Genomic DNA, 22,322 nt, shown 5'->3' on the forward strand with positions numbered 1-22,322 from the left:
AAAAAAAATTATCCTTTTTATAGGTAAAAATTATTTTGGAATTAATAAAAATTATGGCTTAGCTAAAACAAGTTCAAAGGCTCTTATTTAAAGAGGACTTGTTGCAAAGCAGAACCGGGCTTTGGTTTAACCGGTCAGTCAACACAAGTTCAGGGAGCATCTAACAACACTACACAGCTCAAATATGCCTTCCCGGACCACCCCATCTCTTTCCTATCTGACTGATTAGCTTATTTCTTTCATAGGCATTTGTCATAATCTAGAATTATCTTGTTTATTCACTTGTTCGTTATCCATTGACTCCAGTGGAATGTCAGTTCCACAAGGGGCTGGAAACCTCTCTCTTTTATTCAGCCTGGTATCCCCAGTGCTTTGCACACAGTAGGTACTCAGCAAGGTTTTGTTGAATGAAGTATTGGAGGCAAAGATTGATAAGCTGGCGTGCCTGGGGAATGTGAGTTGGGTCTTGAAGAATATGTAGGATATAGGTAGGATAAATGAAGTAGGGCTCCTGTTTAGGGGCACCTGGTTGGTTCAGTCAGTAGAACATATAACTCTTCATCTTGGGGTTCTAAGTTTGAGCCCCATGTTGGGTGTAGAGATTACTTAAAAATAAAATCTTAAAAAAAAAAATCTTTTTGTTCAGTCCCACCTAGAATATTTACATGTTTTCCTTTTAACCTTTGCAGAATGCATTTTGAGCGAGGAAGTGTTTATTTTTGTAGCAGTTTGTACAAATTCAAAAGAAATGCATGTTGTTGTCTAAGTAGTTGGAACACAAAAATCATACGTTAACGTAAAGCCTATATTAAATCATATCAACAATAACTGAAGGCCATGAAATCAAAGATACAGGATTGAGAACTGCCTTCCCCCAAACTTGAAAGCTTTGAATTTTCCTGTTAATGATAATAACATGATTTCTATTTTGCATTTAAAGCTTACAGATTTCCTTCACACTGATTCTATCCTTTGACCCTCACCAGAACTTGAGGCTAAGGGATGAGCTGAATGAGAAAACTGTGGCTCATAGAAGGGACATTTCCACACACAAAACTTTAGGAAGTGGAGCTGCAAATCAGATTTCTAAAGCTATTCCTTGTATTACACTTATTTGCTCCTTTAATATTTTCCAGCCATGTTTGAAATGATAAAGACAACAATTCATGCTGTCAGGATAAAAATCATGTGTGTTCTGGTGCAGTGACCCATTTTGTGACATCCCCAAGTGCTTACTGAGTCATAGACTGCCCCTTCAGTGACTTGGGAACAATATACCAATCAAGTTCCTCTTGGAATTGCGTAATAAACACTGCTGATTGACCACACAGTTTCACCTCCTCCTTTCTAACAAAACCCTAAATTTTTTCAGCTACCCATCCTTCCCCGGGCATGATCCCACTCCTAGACTAAAGAGTAGTATTGAATCCTGGTGATTCTATACCCTTACCCATGATCATTCAAAAACACAGCGTTAAGTCAATCCGTGTATGATTTCTTCTCTGGACTGCAACAAGTTGATCTAATTAGACTTAAGAAATAAACTTTTTTCCCTATAGTTGGAGAAGCAATCTTTTGGTGTCCATTGCTGCCCTTGCTAACGGCAACCATTTTGTGACCATGATGGAAGCCACTGTGTTGACAAAACTGAAGTATAGAGGAGGATTGAGAGAAAGGGAGTGCCGAATAACAGCAGGAGGTCTGAGTGCACCAGGACTTGTACCTACCCTAGCTTTGAATTTCTGTATTTTTCATGCCAGTTTGATTGGGGTTTTCTAATACTTGCAGACAAAATCATCCAAGTGCTAGATGTAAGTAAGGAAAACATGCAGGGGCAATCCACCGAAGCAGAAGTTCCCCTGATGGCAGAGATCGTAGATCTTGTCCATTGCTCCGTTGGGTACCTGGATGAATATTGTTGAATGCATGAAAGCAACATTCTAATTCTAATTCTAATAATTCTAGGGGCACCTGGGTGGCTCAGTCTGTTGAGCATCTGACTCTTGATTTTGGCTCATGATCTCAGGGTCGTGGGCATCGAGCCCCAAATTAGGCTCAGAGCTCAGTGGGGAGTTGGCTTGAGATTCTCTCTCCCTCTGCCCCTCCCCCACTGCTCATGCTCTCTAAAAAAAAAAATACATAATAAAATAAAAAAAATAATTATAATGAGCAAAGGAGTCAGTTCTTTTGAGAAACTGGTTCACTCAAGTCAGGATTTTCATATTAACTGAGTTAGTGGCCTTCCAGTCAACAATATTTACTGATCTCCATCATGTCTAGAAAATGATGCAAAGTAGTATTAATAGGTAACTCTTAAATAATATTATTATTAAACATCGTTTGCTAGCACCGCCATAAGCATTTTGCATGTATCAATCCATTTATTTCAAAAAAATTAAAAGAACAAAAAAACCTGTAAGGGAGTCTATTACTCCTCTGTTTTCTAGATGAGAAACTGTGAAGTTAGTGTCTGGCTGGCTCAGTTGGAAGAGCATGTGACTCTTAATCTCGGGGTTGTGAGTTCAAGCCCCATGTTGGGGGTAGTGATTACTTAAATAAATAAAACTTTACAAAAAAAAATGTTCCATAATATGTCCATGTTTGGTCACAGCAAGTAAGAGAGGTGGGATTTGAACTGTGGCAATCTAGCTTCATCGCCTTCATATGGGAAATAGAAGACACTTTTCCTAATTAAAGGCAACATGGTGGTAAAGAATTTTGAGAACCACTGACTATGAAATGTATTTTGGGCATTGGAAAAAAAATAAGACAGGAAGTATAAGTTTATTTTGGTTTATGATCTATCACCTCAGACTCAGCCTTTACTGCTATGCTCTCCAATAAGGTAGCCACTGACCACATGTGGCTACTGAACACTTGAAATGTGACTAGTGTGCATTTTAATATGCTGTAAGTGTAAACACAGAGCAGACTTAATAAGACTTAATTTGAAGACTTAATAAGAAAAAATATATAACCTATCTCTTTAATAATTTGTTATATGGATCACATGTTGCAATGATAGTACTATTCTGATTATACTGGGTTATATAAAATATACTGTTAAAATTAACTTCATTTGTTTCTTTTCACATCTTCAAATTTGGCTATAAAATTAAAAGTTATATATGTGGCATTTTTTTTACTGGATAGCACTACTTTTCTCATTTTATCCTCAGTGTTGTTTCTGGGCTCTTTCTACATTCTCTGGATTTAAAAAAATGACTCAAAGTTCAGAGATACTTCATCAACATTAACATTTTCTATAGTACATAGATTTTGACTTTTTTTCCTAAAAATTGTTGTATGAAGACCAAAATTGTTATTGAAATTATTGTTACTAGCCATCCTACAATGTTAATCACCTTACTTGCACTTTTGTGGAATGTTACAGGGTTTGTGAAGTTCTGGAATCCGAAAACAGAAGTAGAAGAACTAAGAAAGGGGTAGAACTTTAAGTCCCAACATTGAGGTTACCATGCTCAATGGCCACTTCTGTAAAATCACTTTGTATGAGAATGCACTGGTTTGTGCCAAATGGAAATTTAAAGTCATAAACTTCCCTGTGAGAGGGCAAAGGTCAACTAAGCACCACCTGCTTGTGAAAGCAAAGCTTTATACCTGGTTTTTCTCAGACTCTACCACAGATCATGTAAACTGCATATTTTCTTAGTTTTTTCAGTATCACAGTTTCAAAATGCACTTACTGTAGAAAATTTGTGGTTGCGTTCCAAAGCTAAAGACTGAGAGAATCATTTGGGATGGAAGTGGAATGGGTCTCTGAGATTGGAAGTTGCAAATGCATTAAAAAAAAAAAAAAGAAAGACAAAACAACAACCAAGAAAACCAAGTTCCTTCTCACCGCATAGCAGACGGAAGCCAATAGTTTCTTCTCACTTTCCTATTTGGCTCTTTTCTCTTTTTCATTATTTTGACTCTGATATAACGTCTGTACATGTCTAAGATATACACCAGCTAAGGAAACACACAAGCCTCACTCCTAAGGGAAGTTTCCATATAGGTCAGTGCACTTTTTAAACCATATAAATATCAGATTAACTTGGGATTCCAGAAAATCTAATGTTAGGATATTATCCAAGATCCACATAGTTTAGTTTTTTTTCCCCACCTCTAAATTTGCAAGGCGAAAATGTAGAGCCAAAATAAAAAGCTTTGCAGACTCCTGAAAAAATTTTTTTTATATCGCTGCTTGTATTTTTTTTTCACTGCATGCATTTTTATGGAAGAGTTTGTGAATCAATCAATCAATGAGCTAATCAGTCAATCAGTGATCAATGGGTACTGAGTATCTTTCATGTTTGGAACCTTACTAATTACTCTGAAAATTAAGTAAAATAAGCCAAAATGGTACTGTTATTGACCATTTAGTTGGAAGATACTGACACAACCTTGGCAACCTTTCACAGAGGTGAGACTTGATCTGAGCCTTCAGGGATGAGTCAAACTTAAGGGAAGGGAGAGCAGTTCTAAGCAAGGGGGACAATTTGATCTAATAATGGGAGAAAATCTCAGGAACAATAAGAAAATCCAACATTGGTTGCTTCTGGTCAGTGGTGAGGAAGTAAGACTGGCTAGGCAGAAAAAACAAATAGTAGAGAATTTTTATTGTTAGGTATTGGAGTTTACCTTGATTTGGGAGATACCAGAGAGTTCATATATTTTCTGGTCATAAGAGTGGTGTGAGGAGATCAATGTTCAAATGGCAGTCTAGCGAATGAGTTAGAAGCAGGACGCAGAACCTGAGGTCTATTCAGGTGCGGTTGAAGGAATGACGACCATGGTGTGTAAGCTTGGCTATAGTAGGAGAAGGGAAAGATGCCTGGGATGTCCTGAAGGAAGATTTCATAGAGCCTGATGACTAGGCTGGTCGATCATCTTACTGAAATCTGTTTTTAAGAAAAATAAAGTGTAGCTTTTAGTTTTGAGCTTGAGCTTCCAGCTTTTCTGTTCCTGTCCTTCTCAGTAGATGACCATTTCTTTTGCTCTTTCACATCTTCCTTGCCCAGAGAAACCCTGCATAAATGTTTGCCAAAAAAATGAATCAACAAAATAGCTTTCAAATATACATTCTCACAAAAAGTATCTGCTTTTCAAAAATGTCATAGTACAATGCAAGATCTAATCTTGCTTTCCCCTATTTTAAACTGTTTCTCCACCCCAAATTCTCTCTCTTTCATCCTTATTAAATCTACTCATTCTTTAAATCTCATCAACAATGCCACTTCGTTTTGTTCCTGACTGATTATAGCTAAGGGTATTTGCATTTTTCTTTTGGTAATTAATCACTAGTCATAGCCTACCTTATGTTTTAACTTTTGTACATTATTTCATGAGATATATATTTTTTAAGGAGGTTCCCCGCCCAAGACAGAGCCCAACCCGGGGCTTGAACTCATGACCCTGAGATTGAGACCTGGGCTGAGATCAAGAGTCAGACACTGAACAGACTGAGCCACCCAGGTGCCCCTTATTTTGTGAGATATTTAATGGGTGCCTCTTGGAGGACAAGCTGTATGTCTTACATGTCTTTATATTTATTCCCTCTATGGCATAGACTAGTGTTCTGCATAGTGCAGGTGATATATAATCTGCTATTGTCACATTGAATTATTTGTTGGGTAGCATTGTCCTGGTTTGGCACATGGCATTTCTTATCTGGGCTATTAGTGCAGTCTCCTAGCTCATCTCCCTGCCTCCAATTCATCCTTCAAGTTGCTGCCCAAGTTATTTTTATACATTTTAGTTGAGATTGGTATCTATTGTCTCAGAATAAAATCCCAACCTTTAATATTCAAAACCTTCTATCACCTGGTCCTGGGCTACACTTCTATACCCATCCTGGGTCCTATCCTCTGTGGAGTGTGGTCTGGTCATGCTGGACCATGGGCCCAAAATGACTAATATCTGAACTTTGTTGAATCTTGTCACCTTAATCTACAATGCACCTCTTACCCTGCAAGTGATTCCTTTTTTTTTTTTTTTTACCAGTCAGGTCACAGGAGACACTCTTTTGGTCTGTTATTGTCACTTCAAGCAACTCCAAGTTATTCCTTAGCTAGAATGCCAAAAATAAACCTCATCTCCTTGCCATTGACAACAACATGAAAACTTGTTTTCCAAAGTTGTCAAAAGACCAGTATACAGAAATCTCCGTGAAGGTCAAAGCTCGCCGTTTAATAGCGGCGAAGTTCTCTATTAAGTCAAACTAACTCTTTTTTTAATCTGCGATTGGTCTAACACAGGAAAACAAAATTAGAAACAGGCTAGTTCCTGGCACAGGGTGGGGCTTTCCTAAAGTCCAAATGCACAATGCATCCCCATCTGTAAGAGAATCACCGCCCGCACTGATCAAACATTGTGGCAAAACAGATAAACACACAAAAAAACCCTCTCAAAGACCCATTTCCTATGAAATTTTGAGTGACTGCTTTAAGCCACGTCCCTGAAACTCATCTATTGCCTCCCTATGCTCACATGACAGATAATACACAATTCTATTTTTTTTTTTCAGTGGGACTGCATGAAGTTGCTGTATTTTGAAATGCTCCTGAGCTTAAAATATATGAAAAAATGAAATAGACTATCAAAATGAATAGACTGTGGATCCTAAATGCGTGAACTCTGAGAAACTGGAACATTAAGTAATATTTATTTGTGGAGGTATGTGGCTTCTAATCTTAAATCTATTTCTGTTTGTTCCACACTAGAGAACATTGGAAAATACCACCTGAATAAAGCTTTTGCTTTTAGCAGCCCTGAAAAAGTCAAAACTCTTGTTTTTTGTTACTATAATCTGGCCTCTCCTTTGACTAAAGGCCAAAAGTTATAGAGAACATGCTGAATAAGAGGTATTGATTTTTTTGCCAAAGGTAAAACTCTACAGATATTTTCAGACATTTGAGCCAATGGGCCTTTTAAAACCTTGTAATTATTTCCTTGTGCATTGGTAGATACTTCTTGTTTCATCAAAACTTATTTATAAGACCTTTTAATACTCCTTCATTTATTTAGCAATGATTTATGCAGCTTCCACTGTGTGTCAGGCAAAGTGTTGGGATTCATCAATGAGCATCAAAAAACACAGCCCTCAAATTGTGCTATCCACAATCTGAAGAAGTCATAGAATTATCAAATAATCCTACAAATTAGTGAGAATTCTATTAGCACTCTAAATTAGAGAAGCTGGTGCTATGAGAATGTCTAAAAAGGGATCCGACCTAGGTAAGGAGGTCAGGGAAAGCTTCCCTAGGGAAGTGACAATTGCACTGATCTGTGAATGATGAATAAGAGCTAAAATTGAATTCCACGCAGAAGGACTATTACGTGCAAAGGCTCTGTGGACCAGTGGGCACGCGACCTGCAGTGGAAACGGAAGTAGGTCAGTGTGGCCAGCAGAGCTGGGGAGACATGGCGAACACGGGGTTGGAGTGGAGGGAGGGGTCAAACCATGCAGGTGTTAGGCCATATTAGGGATAATGCCTTTATCCTAATTGTTTGGAAAACCTGTCAAGGGTTTGTAAGCAACAAGAGACAATTGCGATCAGGCTTATGTTTTGAAAGGATTCCCAGAGTTAAAAAGCAGGGGCACATGGGGGAAGGGGTAAGAATGAGCTGAGTCTCGACATGCATCAGATGTTGGCATCTTTGTTCAGGGTGGCCACGGAAAGTAGGCTAGAAATATATTTGAGCTAAATAAATAGGACTTGGTAACAAATTGAATATATGTTATGACTCCTGAGTTTCTCTGTTGGCCAAAACCTTTCCAAATTAAGGCATAGGCAGACCTGACATATTTATTCTCTTAAAAAATGTCTCTGTCAATAACCCTTCAGAATTCATTGATTCAACCACTATTTACAGAGCACCTATTCTGTAATATCCTGGTTGCTGGTGATGCAGGAGTGCAGGGGGCAGTCTTTCATGGACCTTACGCCTGTCAGTACCAGACACTTTGGCTAAAATGAAAATTAGTGGAAGCACAATGAAAACAGTATTTAAACTATGGGGGTGGTGGGGGTGATGGTGGTGGTGTCAATTTTTTTTTAAAGATTTTATTTATTTATTTAAGAGAGAGAGAGAGCGAGAGAGAGGAAGAGAGAGCGCACGACCTGGGGGAGGGGCAGAGGGAGAAGCAGACTCCCTGCTGAGCAGGGAGCCAGATGTGGGACTCAATCCCAGGATCTGGAGATCATGACCTGAGCCACCCAGGCGCCCGTCAATTGTTCTTTTGGCAAATCAGGATGGTTTTTTTTTTTTTTTAAGTGCTTTACAATTTCTAAAGCCCCTTACTACCTCATGGGCAGTGGGATAGAAAGGAAGGTGTACATTGAGGAACTAGGGAAGATGAAGACTTCCGAGGTCACAAAGCTATGAGAAATTATTACTTAGGCTTAGGTCTTGCAAATCTGAGATGAGGGCTCTTACTCTTTTTAAAAATTAAGACTGTAATCAGGGAGGTTGGAAAAGAAGCCTCCTGGAGAAGAGTATTCCTTTTCTAAATAACCAGTCTGAAAAATAACAGATTCAAGGCCCTCACTATCAACTCAGAAAAAAGCACATTCCTAGATTAAGAAACAAAAGTGTGCTTCTTTTGCCTTCATCATTAGTTAAAGTAACATAACCAGATTCTTTATTGGCCAAATGAAGGCAGGAGAATCAGGAAAATTCTGATTTTTGTATTGATCATGGAGGTGAACAATTTCAGGTATGCATCTTGGAAGTTCATGCCAGTACCCTGTGGGGGAACTTAGAACCAAGGGAAATATAAAAGGCAGGCCTACTTTCACCTTATTTTTTTTCATTTGAGAAGCTGAATTATATGAAATATTCTGGTGCTTTGTCTCCATTATATTACTTCTTATACTTAGCTAGTCTTTAGTAGATACCCTTGAAGGGCTTTAAGGTCAATGTTTTTTTTTTTTGTTTTCATTAACAATAAACTTGAATTTTTTTTTTAAACAAGGTTATATTAGAAAGTTTGATCCCAGGGTGGTTTTAAGGAGGTAGTCTGACTTCTCTTGGTCTTCATATGCTTATTAGGTTTAAAAAAGAGGTAATTGCAGGGAAGACATACTCCTATCACTTCTCATTTCTGAGCACTGTCAATTCAGATTGAATAGGCACATCACCTGGGATACCTCTTCATTACTGGAAAGAGGTTTCCCTTGTATCTAACATATTTCCAGTTTAACAGCCCTCACCCCCCCACAACCCACAAAAAAATCTCTACATCTGAACCAATATTCAACGACATTATTTATCAAAATAAATTTATTAAAAGTATTCAAAGACCACGTCAAAGTTTAGCTGCCTTCAGGACAGTTTTTGGCACTCATCATGGACAATGTAGTTTCCTACACGACAGCACTCATTCTATTAAACCACTTAACAATTCAAACACAGACCGTTTCAGTTTTAGTGTTACATGAGACAACAGTACTGATGATCTGTAGTCCTAAGAACTTCAACACCTTTGCACACAGTAAACATTTTAATATTACTTATTCCTAAATAACTAAAACTAAAACCACTATGTGGTAACATGGACTGATTTAGGGAAAGATACACAGCCAGCTAGCTAAGGCCACATAATCCCAGACCTATTGATTTTTTAAATGCTTTTGGACCAACAGTATCACATCATACCTTGGGGTCTCACATTCCTGCCTTCCCAGTGTGAGACCCACCACATGCAGACCACTTTCTCCCTGTGTTCTGGACACAGCTACGGAAGCTGTCCCAATACAAGCTTCTCCTAGACAGTTACCAGCTTCCTGATTCACTAACTCTGAATCAATAGTTCTGAGTGATGTTTCCTGAACACCCAGGCTAAGTTCAAGGTCAGTCTTTTTGGCAGGTCACAGCCTTTCCCCTTAGGAAATAAATGAAATGTCCTCCACTTTTGGGCTCCCTTTCTCATCTCAGGTGGCATGGGGCTCTGTGGCGATCTGTGGCTTTTTACACAAGTCCTGGTAGAATTCTGACTCCAAGAAACGCGGGTAAGAGTTGCTCTCCATCAAGCTGTAGACCCTTTTCTGGGCAGTTGTAAAACAGCCACTTGTAACTTCTTGTATATTTTGGGCAATCAGAGTTTTGGTTTGAAAGTCTATGTTTATCTGAAATTAAAAAAAAAAAAAGTGGTTTATTCCATATTCAGAGCTAGAGATTGATACCTATTTGATATTTGAAAACAAGAAGCAGAAACTACAATGTGTGATGAGCTTCACTAGCCAGGTCACTGAAGAAATGAAATTAATCTAATTAAAAACTAAAATTAGTTTTTAAAAACAATTTTACTCCTCCCCCCTTTTAATTTAATTTGATGTCTTTTGTCTGGTGCTAAGAATGTTCAAAATATGCTGCAATGAAGAACTTTTATTTCCCCCCCTCACCTCTTTTGGAGCTTCTTTTTCTATGAAATCAGTATATATTTTCCTTGCTTTGGAGGACAGTTTTTGGGGTGACTTGGTTTTTTTGAAGTCTTCACAGGCCAGCCAGAATTCAATATTTTCTTCACAAAACTCAGATTTTAAAAAAGCCCTGAATGCAGCAAGACCATCTGGGGAAAAGGGAGGGGGAAAAAAAGCATACAGAATGTGAATTGGGTGACCAATTAATCCCTTAATTTTTTCCAGAACTACCATTCTCCCACCCTTATATTTTATTATTTCTGGATGATAGCAATTTTCTCGATTTCACTCAAACTTGTAATCCTCAGAATTTGGCTCTTTAAAGACTAAGATGAAAAATGCTTAAGTTGGCAACTGCGACAAAAATAGAAATACTTAACTTTGCTATTAATGCAAATATTTATAGGGGAACCTAAATTCTCTGGGAACTAAACCTCCTGGAAACATTGTATGCAGTGGAAAAGCTGATTCAACCTCAAGGAAGAGCAACTGCCACTACAATTTTGGCTAGTTTTTCTTTCCTACCTACAGTGAATAAACCATGCATTTCCATGGTTAAATACTAGGAAATAAAGGAGAAAAATAGGCATTATGTTTTTAGTGATTGTAAAGCTGAATTCCCCTTGGGCAATCTGCTCTTCTGTTGTGTGAACACCTTTCTAGACGTGTGATACTTGAAATGGATCAAATTCAACAGGTTAACTTACATTTACTGGCTAGCAGCTCATCAAATGCTTCTGACCACAGTTGTGCTTCCTCAGGAGAAGGCCTGCAAAAGAAAGTCTGCGCATTAGCTTGTGCATATCAGAGTTCCTCTTTTCAGCACAGTAGCTAGCTATTCATATTTGCAAGTACAAGATTTTCAACTTACTTGATGAAGGTTTGCTGTTTGCTTTTCTTGCCATTTTTGGGCTTCCCAGGAGAGGATGAATTTTGCAAGAAGTAGCTCAAACGGGTCTTCCAATCTTTTAATCTAAAAAAAAAAAAGATATTCACTAAGTGGCAACATTTTAAACTGCTACTGCAGCTGAAGGCATTTTTACCAAATAAAGTCACTCAGTAGCTAGCTACAAACTAAATATGACAAAACAAGAATTCTTCAAGTCAGTCTTACTTTAAACCTAGCACCTATGTGCTGAACAAAATTAGTTTCATCCATTCATCTGAACAGAAGTACTACTTTTATAACTAAGGGTAAGACTACCTAAAATTATTAGGGTATTTAAAGGAATTCAGTTGGCATACTTCAAAAGGCAGATGCTATTTCTGGTCCACAAAAGGCAGCAGTTTTTCTGCAGCCTTAATTACAATTCTGAGACATTTCATACGTGAAACCTACAGTGGAGCGGCCTGGAGCCAGTCGGTATTCATTTCCCTTCTACCCTTAAGCAGGAGGCTCTGGACCACACTAGAAGCCTTGAGGGAGGTGGGTGTGTGTGATTGAGCGCCCCCCACCCCCGCCAACTACAATCCTCATTTTAAGCAGATGATGCATAACAATGATTTCACAGTCTTTAGTGGCTGAGATATGCAGTTCCATTAAAAAACAAAAACGATTTTAAAACGAATATAATCAGAATCGACCAAAATACTCCTTTCAGAAGCTGTGTAAGTTGATCAAAACTTATAATGCAAGGTACCATTGCTGGGGATGCGCTTCAGCCGCAGGACTCTCGGATGTTATTTTAAATGCAGGGGGAAAAAAAAACCCCCCAATTTCTTAGGCGCATCTACCACCGCTTCCATATCAAAAATTTTCTCAGTTCCTAAACTACCCGAGAGTCCTTCGGTCACGTAACAAAATCAGTACATACCACACAGATTTAACCTTACTTAGCAAATTGACCTTTTCCACATTTTTTTTTTTCCTGCAGAAGCGCAGGTTACATAGTTTTCTTTCTTTTTTTTTTGAGCCCGAATGTATCACGTTTGCAGCAAACCCGGAGAGCCAGGTCCGCAGCGAGTGGCGGGAGAGAAAAGAAAGCCGTACTCACAGGGTCCGCTTCATTTTTTCCCGCTTCTCCTCGCTCTTGGGGCTGTTGCCGGAGCTCTTGTCCATGGATCCGCAGTCGTGCTGGACAGCCAGGAACATGGCACTTTGCATTATCTTCCCCCTGCTGGAGCTGCAGCTGTTTGCGGTGGGGCGCGCACGGCCGCGTTTATTAGAGGTGGCGGGGCTGGGGCGGGGCCTCACGCCGCCGGTCCCGCCTCCAGAGGGCACTAATTGGTCGGTTGCAGACGGGCCCGGGGGCGGGGTCGGCCCCGGCCTGCGGCAGTCACCGGCGCCGCCGGAGGGTCTCGAAGCGAGGTCCGCTGACGTCTGCGGCCCCTGCTTCGTGCGCACTCGGGCCAGACGCGGCGGCTAGCGGGGTTTGGTGTGGGATCAGGCAGAGAAACCTGGCTGTGAGCCACGGCCGGTGACCTTTGCCAAGGAGTGGCGGCCCCCGGCGAAGGGAGGGAGCCAAAGTTGGCTGCGGCCCGGTGGGGACGCTCGCCCTCTCTTCCCCTCCCCCACGCTTACGTGCTCCAAACCGCGAAGGGGAGTGCTGATTCCCCGCCGGGAAAAACTTGCTTGTGGCGAACCAGGGTGCAATTGCCTTATTTTGAATTAAGATGTTCTACCCCCTTTTTTGAGAGCGCGCCCTCTTCCCACACCTCGTTTCTTGTTTGGCAAACTGAGGCCGCTGGGAAACCCTCACCTATTCCGCTCTGAGACTCGGTTTAGTTTGGGGGGAAGGAAAAGATGAAAGAGAGGAACTGTGTCGATTCAAGGACAGGTGGTGTGATCTACTCTACTTACCGGCAGGTTGCCGGTGCATCTTGGAAAACGTGTGGGAATGAACGATAAATAGGGAAGGAACGGAGAAAGTGACTATCAGATGACAGTGTTTTTAACTGGGTGTGCATTTTTGATCACCAAAAGATACCTGATTGGGTCTGTCCGTGGGGTTATTTCTCCGGAGTCCTTGGCTGCTTTTCCTTCCAGAACAGAAATCACAAATCTCTTGCTGAGATGGAAACACCAAGACCTCCCAATTGTAATGCGCCAGAGCCCTTCTCGTTTAAGAGTGCAAGGACTCAGGATTTCCTCATGAGTCATTCTTGGTTTGCTTAGAATTTACCAGAACTACTTAACTTGCAAAGCGGGGAGGGGTGGAGAGGGTAGAGAGGAGGAGAAGGAGACGTTAGTGGTTTACCTGAATAAGTTTAATTTGTTAATTCTTCAAAAATCAGCTCTGCTGTACCTGGCTTTAAATGTTTTGATTGGGAAGGACAAACAGAGAACCTCCACAATAAATAACCTCAAAGCAATTACTTGATTTCAGGTAACAGAACTGTACAATGGAATATTCAAATGGTTTCCCCATCAAGCATTTCAGTAGAAAATAAGATTCACAGCAATGTTAGGCTACACATATTCTCCCTGCTTTGCATTAGAACTGCAGAAAATTGGAACTAGGGCGCCTGGGTGGCTCAGTCGTTAAGTGTCTGCCTTCAGCTCGGGATCAAGCTCCACATCGGGCTCCCTGCTCAGCCGAAGCCTGCTTCTCCCTCTCCCACTCCCCCTGCTTGTGTTCCCTCTCTCACTGTGTCTCTCTCTGTCAAATAAATAAATAAGATCTTAAAAAAAAAAAGAAAGAAAATTGGAAATAGTTTAACTTCTTAAAGTAAGCTACCAGTAGTTGGAGCTCCAAGTTTGACTGATAGGGTAAAATCTGCAATAATTACTAAAGAGAACAGCCATGAACTTTATTATAGAAAGGAAAATCATTTAGATTTCAGTAATAAATACTTTAAAACATGTTTGTGAAATGTTAGAATGCTATTTTTCTCATGCATATACTCTATCTCTAAAAGAACCTTGCATAGTATTTCCATCTATTTTCACTTTGATTATTCAATAATTATTTATTAAATACGTGTGATAAATAGGCACTTGCGCTTTTTTTTTTTTTGCCAGTATAAACCTTAATACATTATTCACTTAGAACCTTGGATTGTATCTGTACCCCTGAAACAAATAATACATTATATGTTAATAATACGTTACATGTTAAAACAAAAACAAAAACAAAAAAACCTTGGCTGGTAGAATTCATTCACAGTGGAAGGTCGAAGAGTTCTGACAAAGAGACAGCAAGGAGAGAGAGCTGGATCTGTGTCTGGAGACCTAATTAGAGTCTCAGCTTAACCAATAAATGCTAAGTAACTGTTGGGACAGTCTCATCACACCTCCTGGAGCCCCAGTTTCTCATTTGTACAAAGAGTAATGTATCTTTTTTTGCCAATTTCATTAGATGTCATGTGACTCATGTGAGGGGCCTTTGTGAATTCTAAAGTACAGAAGTTTGGTATTAATTTGCATATGTGTGAAAAAGGAAATACAACTATTCAAGGTAGAGAAATCATTAAAGGATTAACTCAGAGTTAATTAGGTTATAAATTTGTAAATACTATTAAAATATCAAAATAATGTCCCAGAGATTTGTAAAGTCTTAGGCTCATAAGAGATACTTAATACATGCTCTCTGGGTAATAAGCATATAAGGAAAACAAACAGTTTGCCATTTCAACTTTTTCAAAGATCTCCAAGCCAGGGAAGTTAAATCATCTCAATGTATTCATAAAAGTAATTACATACATATCCATATAAGCAACTGGTTTAAATATAGACTATTCTAGATGTTTTTGTGTTTAATGAAATTATCCGCTTTTTTCATAAACCATTACCAATTGACAACCGATGTAAGTGGCAGCAAATTAATTTTTTTCCTGAAAATTGTGAGGCCAATTGGTAAATCTGAATGTGTAATGATTTATTATTCCCGTATGTAAAGGTGATTTTAAGAGTTAAGGCAAGACCTGTTTCACTCTGAGAAAACTTTCAGTCAAAAAGTTGTCGTGTTAATGTCTTTTATAAAGGCAGCAGACATAGGTTTAAAGCAAAAGCTACAATGTTTGATGACTTCCTTTTGTCTTTTTGTTGCAAGTGGCTTTTAGGTAAATGGGATTGCTCAATATTAAGATGACACATATTTTCCATTCTGTGGTGGCAGGAGAAACAATGCAATAGGCTGTAAATACTGCACAGCAAAACCACAGTTGGTTTGCTTGAGAATATACATTTTCAATGTTGAATCTACCATGCCCTCTACTGGCGAGGTTCTCTGAACACATGGGTGGTGGAGGTTCTCCCTGTGGTTCTTGAACTTTTTGTATTAAAAAAAAAAATTAAATTACAGAAGAAGGCAAATGAAAAATACAAGTTTCTAGCAACATCGAAAGTAGAATATGGAAGGCAAAAGTCTCCCCTGCCACAATTCTCCCCGCTGTATGCTCTCGCCACTGTATGCTATTATTACTAAGAATTATGAATTATTATTAGCTAAACATGTTTATACAGAATAACTTTCATACTTAGGCTTTAGAAATTTAAGAACCTAGAGAAATGCTTTGTTTTTTTTCAGTCAATAAGATATCTTAGTTCTTAAATTTGTAAAAGCTGTAAACTGTTGCTTACCTCACAAAATCTTAAGTTGGTGGTGAGTTTAAATGAAAGGGGGAAAAAAACCCCTATGAAGTTAAATGCTATGTGGCAAAGAGTGTGATAAGTAATTGGAAAAGATGAAAAGTTTTCATACTGTAATTGTTGATAATATTTGAGGAAGTATAACACCAGTCCCTCTTTCCCTCCCTCCCTCCTTTCCTTCCTTTTTTTCTTTTCTTTCTTTCTTTTTGGGGGGAGGGAAAGTCTCATTTAGCTTTAGGTGGTGAAATATTTTTTTAACAGAATAAACACATGACCCCACAAGATTCTGTACTTTTCTTCACCCCTAATATGATCTGAGTTTTAAAAATCATAATTAATGTCTTTCTTAGAATGTAATTTGTATGCCCAGAAGCTGATAAGAGAGAAAGTTAGTGTTTTTGTCAGGAATGAATCAGAGTTCCAACCTAATACTTGACATGTATTATAGAGGATGTTAGTCATTTTACCAATCTTTGTATTGGTAATTACAGTTAGAGCATTTCCATGGTTCTGCCTTAAATTAATCCATGGTATGGAGTATGTCCTACCTGAAATGCAGGCAGGGCCTAATAAATTTGATAACCCCCTTCCTCACTAAAGCAACTAGATTTTCTTTGAAAATCAGCATCAGGAATATTGTGATGTTATTGTTCCCCCCATATAAAAAATTCTAACATGTATTGAAATACCTCTAATAGATTTCTGTAGTTATTAGGTCTGTAGGTTAAAGGAACAATTGTATGAAGTCTGCATTAGGGGATTATTTCTAGTGTATACCCATTGCTACTGCTGTCTTCAGTGACCGTGGACTTCACAGAATCTCAAGGGAGAGTGGTGGTTATAAATCCCTTCTTATAAAATAAGTTACATAGGTAACATATTGCCTACAAAGTGCAGAGGTAGAGCTAAGAATTTATTTCCTGGCGTTTCTTCTGCCTGGGATTGTAATTTCTGTGCACAGAATTTTGTCAAATCATTAGAGTGTCCTACTCACTACCTTTTGAAATTTTGGGAAATTGGGTTCATAATATACAAGATTTCAAAGGTCTATATATGATACTAATCACTGAGAGTCAGAGAGAGAGAGAGAGAGGAGAAGGGCTAATAAATAATCTAATCTAATTCATCTAAGAAATAATCTCTTTGCACTGGTATTTCCAGTTTATGGACTATCCCTATGTAGAAAGTACTAATCCATTTTAGACTTCGGTTTTCAATGGTTTTTGATCCATGGACTACTTCATAATGAACTAAAATCTTGTGGATTTTCTCTACCAAACCCATTTTTGGAACAAAAATTCTCAAATATTAATAAAATTAATTGGAAGAACAATGCTTTCAAAGAGATACCAGTAGGCCTTGACACAATTGTCATATTATAAATATTGAAGCCTTGGGCGCCTGGGTGGCTCAGTTGGTTGAGCGACTGTCTTCAGCTCAGGTCATGATCCCAGGGTCCTGGGATCGAGTCCCACATCGGGCTCCCAGCTCAGCGGGAAGCCTGCTTCTCCCCGTCTCACTCCCCCTGCTTGTGTTCCTGCTTTCGCTGTCTCTGTCTCTGTCAAATAAATAAATAAATAAATAAATCTTTTAAAAAATAAATAAATAAATAAATAAATAAATAAATATTGAAGTCTTAAATGCTGAGCCCATGGCACCAGACTTCATAACAGTCTCAGCTTCAAAAGACAAAATAATTTGCTTTTCTTTTCATAAATTACCCTTAGGAGAGCAGGATGATTGGAGGGTTTGTCCATACCTGGGATATTTGCATTTAGCTGCCAGTTCCTGGCACTATTTTAGTTATGATCTCAGGCAAATTGCTTGTGCCTAGGCTGCCTATCTTTAGGGTAGAAGTGATTATAGCAACCTTCCTTTGCAAGGAAGTTCAAACGGTGTGGGGCATGCCCTGAGTGATGTAGTGCAAAGGGCTGGCCTTCAGCATCACTTTGTAGCAGGACTAGTTTTTCCTAGGTGACTCTTTCCTATCTTGTTGCTGCTTTCTTAGCACCCACTATTTGGTGCTGCTCCTAGGGTAGCATGTCACCCATTAAGGTGGAAAGGTTGAATCAAAAGAAGGCCCTGAGTATCTACCAGTTCAAGAAGCACCAGGACAAGCTCCATCTTGCTTCTGTGGAGGATACACTGAGCTAAGGATGGGGGTGACCTAATGGAGGAATCTTGCCTCTGTAGTCTTCACCCTGGGAGAATTGCATCCTGGATCCAGTACTATCATCGCCTGATATTCCTGCTTTCTTGGGGGTCTATTCATCCATTGGGTTACCTGGTGGTCCTCTTGGGCTCTTCCAAATGTCCCCTTGGGAACAACAGGGGTGTAAGGTTACTTTTTGAAATGTTTTAAGTTCTTCCTCAAAAATGTTTTAGAAATGTCCAGCTCTTCACAGGCTAATTGTTTGATCTATTTTGGAAGAATTCTCCACTATCTTTACAGGGTGAATTCTATCTTGGATATTTGATGAAAATTCATTTCTTTTTCTCAGTGCAGTTTAGGAGGGAGGAAAGTTGCCTCTGAGGCTATTGTCTGTTCCTTTCTAACTGCATTTCCCCTCTCTGGTTGTAGTGAAACTGTCTCATTTAGAGACTTACAGTCTTCTAAGCATCAATTATTTTATCACCTTTGGTTAATTTAGTGTACATTTGGTTTCATGTTCTTTAAGAGTTTTTAAATAAAGTTTTATAATAAACCCAGGTAAGGCCAGCAAAATCAACTGGTCTGACCCAGCCTTGATCAGCTGTATCTACCCCAGCATCATCAGTTTCTTCAAAACTCAAGATTCATCTTCATGGAAGTTTCCATTTCCTTATGGGTTTGTTATACCCAGCTTCAAAGTTCCACCATCCATGTTGTCTTCTTTATGAACAGCAGGATCTTTCTTATTTAACAATGACCTGGCTTTCTTAATCATTTAAAAATTGCCCTGTTTGTAATAGAATGTTGTTTTTAGACTTCCTCCCCCCCCCAATAAGTTTGCTCACTCTTTCTATCTATCCTTTAGCTTCTTGTGAAAACAGTTTTGTTCCAACATGAAGATGGGGATTTTCATCTAAAGCATGTTTTTAGGTGCTGTCTGAAGTTGTTCTTCACTTTTCTGATGTACTTTGATGGGTATAGTTACTTGAAATTGGATATATTTTGATGCATCTTCTAAACACTGAATATTTCTCCTAATGTCAACTTGTTCTAAACATTTTGATTTTTCTTTGCTAAGTCCTTTACCAAAAGTCTGTATTTTAAACCCCAGTGAAGGGTTGGTGATTTCCAGGTCTTTATTAATGACCTCCAGTTTTTCTATTTCTGATAGTTTGTTCTTGAGTCCAGCTTCCATTAAAGTAGATTCAGGGTCTTAAAATTCTTCTTGAATTAGGTTAAACTTGTAAAAATTTTGATATCTTTCCTCTAGAAGGGCAGAAACTTTAGTGGTTAGTTCTCTGTCTTTATTTGCATAGGGTAGGCTTTTAATTGTTAAAAATCCAACCAGAGGCCTTATCTACCCATAGAGGCCACAGAAAACTTCCTACTCATAAGCCCCTCCATGTCTGGCTGGCCTTGAATGTATAGGGGAAGGGGTGGGGGAGAGATTATGGGGGCCACTACAAAGGTTTCAACTTACTTCACCAATTTTATGTTTAAAAAACAAGGAAGAAATACACGGAATTTAAGTTTTCACCTCTCAAGAATGTACAGTCCAACTATGAGTGAAGAAAACGTGATTTTTTCAAACCCTTCTTGCATGTGGGAAAACATCTGATGATGCAGAGACCCTTCAGGGTGCTTCTGTTCAGGATAATCATCCCTGGAGGTATTAGAAACTGGATGCATCTCCTCACAGAGACACATCCATAGGCCTTGTGGTGTCCAGACCTTGTCTGGCTCAATTAATAACTCAATCTTATTGACAGTAAGTCTGAAGATTGGCTGGGTGTCCACTGTTTTTTTCTGGGCTGAACATCTCCGCTGACTTGGATAAGCTTAGTCATGCATCTTGGAGTAGGCTGGAGATTAGCCGATCTGAACTGGGGTAGGCTGCATGGCTCTGTAGGTCTTGGCCGGGCTCCCTCATGTGTCCTGAGGTCAGCTGGGGGTCAGCAGATACAGGCTGGTGGAGCTCAATGTTTGGTTGTGCACTTCATATCACTCATCCTTATCTTATAACCTGTGATAAAGTCCAGTCTTTTCCCCCCCATGGTAATGGCAGAGCACAAGACAGCCATTAAAATGCAGTTATCCAATTTGCCCTTTAAAAAATTCACTGTGACTATGAAATGTCAACATCTCATTTAGTGGTCTTTACTCTTTCTGAAGTCATGATCCTGAGGGAGATTGTAGATTTTCTAGAATTGGGATGTAGAGTAGGCATCAATATAGTTTACCCATTTCTGCTGTTTCTGTGGTTTGGTTCTCTAGCCACTGTCTACTTGGTACATGTGAGTTGACAGAGATGAACTCCTACTACAATGAACATCAACTCAGAGATGGCTAGAAGAGTATTCCCAACTTACTGCATTCTACTGACCAGGGGAGGAGAAACTCTTCACAGCACTTGCTGTCCAATGGAATAACAACTTGAATGTCTAAGATGCTGATTCAGCAGAACCAAATGCTGTGTTACTGCAATATTCCAGGAAAGTCTGTTCATATTTATAGACTTTCATTTCCTTCTCTGAAGAGCAGGAACTATGTGAATACAATTCATATCCTGAACATGGTGGGGCTCAAGCTGGTATAAAAACTTTATCTTTCACAGGATGGAGATAATTTTTTTCTGAGAGAACTTCTTCTTTTCTTTTTTTTTTTAACCAATCATAATCCTTAAAAGAATAAATCAACATCAGTGTCAGGGTGCAAGAATGATGCAGTGAGTCATTCTTCCTATTACCTTGCCGAAAGGTGATAAGCCTTTAATTCTTGTCCTGAAATACCCAGCAGAAAGTAAGAGCTCCAGAATTTCAGTCAACTTGACAGTTTGTTTTTTATCTTCTCTTTTCCACCTCCTGGAGACCTTGGTTATCCTGTCTATTGGGGAACACCATGATTCATTGGGGTTTTGGTTGACTGTAACAAAATCTAAGGAGCAACTGGAGGAAGCCGTCTCTGTTTTGTGAAATTGTTACCAGGGTAGAGTATCCCCCTTTTCTTTAAATATTAAGTATTTAAGGTTTCTTTTTGTTATATAATATATAAACAGACCGCCTTAACACATTACTTTTTGATTTGACAGAGAAGTGCTTAAGAGCTTCAGGAAAGGAGAAAATGTGTTTGTGAGTATGTAAGTGTTGGGGGAGGGACATCATAAGAAAATAAAACTGGAGTGCAACATAGATGCAAAAATCCTTAATAAAATGCTGTTCTCTCTCCTTATTTCAAAGCCTTATAGCTAGTTGTTCATTAGCTTGATTCACTTAGATGACTCAAACAAACTTGTTAAAAATAGCGTTTCCCATCTTTGCACCTAAGCCTATTTCTTTGCCTTTGCTTTCTATCTCAGGGAATGGCACCTTCACCCACTCAGGTGCTTGAGCTGGAACATGGGGATAGAGAGAGGGAGTGGTTACCATTGACTTCCACCTTCTCTCAGTCCTGGATTGAATCTATCCTGCCTATTAATTTTACAACTTAAATGTCTTTTGGAACTATAAACTTCTCTTCACTCCCACTTTCACTTTGCTTATTATCTTCTCTAACTCTCTTATGGATCCAAGCAAGGCTTCTAATTGATTTCTCATCTTGTAAATCAATCCTTTTCAATAACTTATCTGCTTTTCAGTCAGCATGATTTTACTAAAACACTTGTCTGATCATTATTGCTTTCCTGATTAAAACCACTAATGACTTTCTGTTACCCTTAAGGTAAGTTCCAGATTCCTTAAATTGACCTATAAGATCCTTTTTCTTGGCCCCTGAATGCCTTTTCCAGCCTTTTATTACCATTCCTATGTTCTTTATGCTGTTATTCTACTGCATTTTTTTTTTTTTAAGTTCCTTCTACATGCCATGCTTTCTTTTTCCTCTGTACCCTTGTTACTGTTCTTCCCTCTACTTGGATCTTTTTTTCAAAAAAGATTTCATCTGGTTTCATTTGACTATTTCCTATATTATTCATACTTCTTCACGTATCACTTAAATGAACTTTCTCTCCTAGATATCACCTACACATTTTTCCTTCCCCTCATCAACAAGTCTGGGTAAGGTGCTCCTCCTAAGTGCTCCCACAACACCTATTACTTAACCCAGTGAATTATAATTATCTGGTTTCTTGCCAGTATTTCCCACTAGACAACTTATTCTCCTTCTTGTTTTTGTTCTTCTTGTTCTTATGCTGGTTCTGATTCATGTTCCTGTT

General features: G+C 38.9%; 1 protein-coding gene and 1 long non-coding RNA gene across 6 annotated transcripts in view; one reads left to right on the forward strand and one right to left on the reverse strand.

Moving 5' to 3' along the window:
• Positions 1-22,322, forward strand: part of LOC145722365 (uncharacterized) — a 179,279-nt gene that overhangs the window by 96,771 nt on the left and 60,186 nt on the right. For 4 of the 5 annotated variants that reach the window (XR_014146583.1, XR_014146586.1, XR_014146584.1 and 1 more), the window contains 2 exons: positions 6,533-6,681; positions 20,387-22,316. This is a non-coding gene — a long non-coding RNA (uncharacterized LOC145722365). Of the gene's footprint in view, positions 1-6,532; positions 6,682-20,386; positions 22,317-22,322 lie in introns of those variants that run through there. The other variant, XR_014146587.1, reaches the window with a different exon arrangement.
• Positions 9,274-12,589, reverse strand: RGS2 (regulator of G protein signaling 2). The gene is made up of 5 exons (XM_006728428.3): positions 12,425-12,589; positions 11,302-11,403; positions 11,138-11,199; positions 10,413-10,579; positions 9,274-10,136 (listed from the first exon to the last, which is right to left on the reverse strand). Exons 1-5 carry the CDS (start codon positions 12,532-12,534, stop codon positions 9,942-9,944), a joined length of 636 nt encoding a protein of 211 aa, XP_006728491.1. The 5' UTR covers positions 12,535-12,589; the 3' UTR covers positions 9,274-9,941.

This window comes from Leptonychotes weddellii, chromosome 6, assembly GCF_054177405.1.
Source record: "Leptonychotes weddellii isolate Sample4059 chromosome 6, ASM5417740v2, whole genome shotgun sequence".
NCBI classification, from domain to species: domain Eukaryota; kingdom Metazoa; phylum Chordata; class Mammalia; order Carnivora; family Phocidae; genus Leptonychotes; species Leptonychotes weddellii.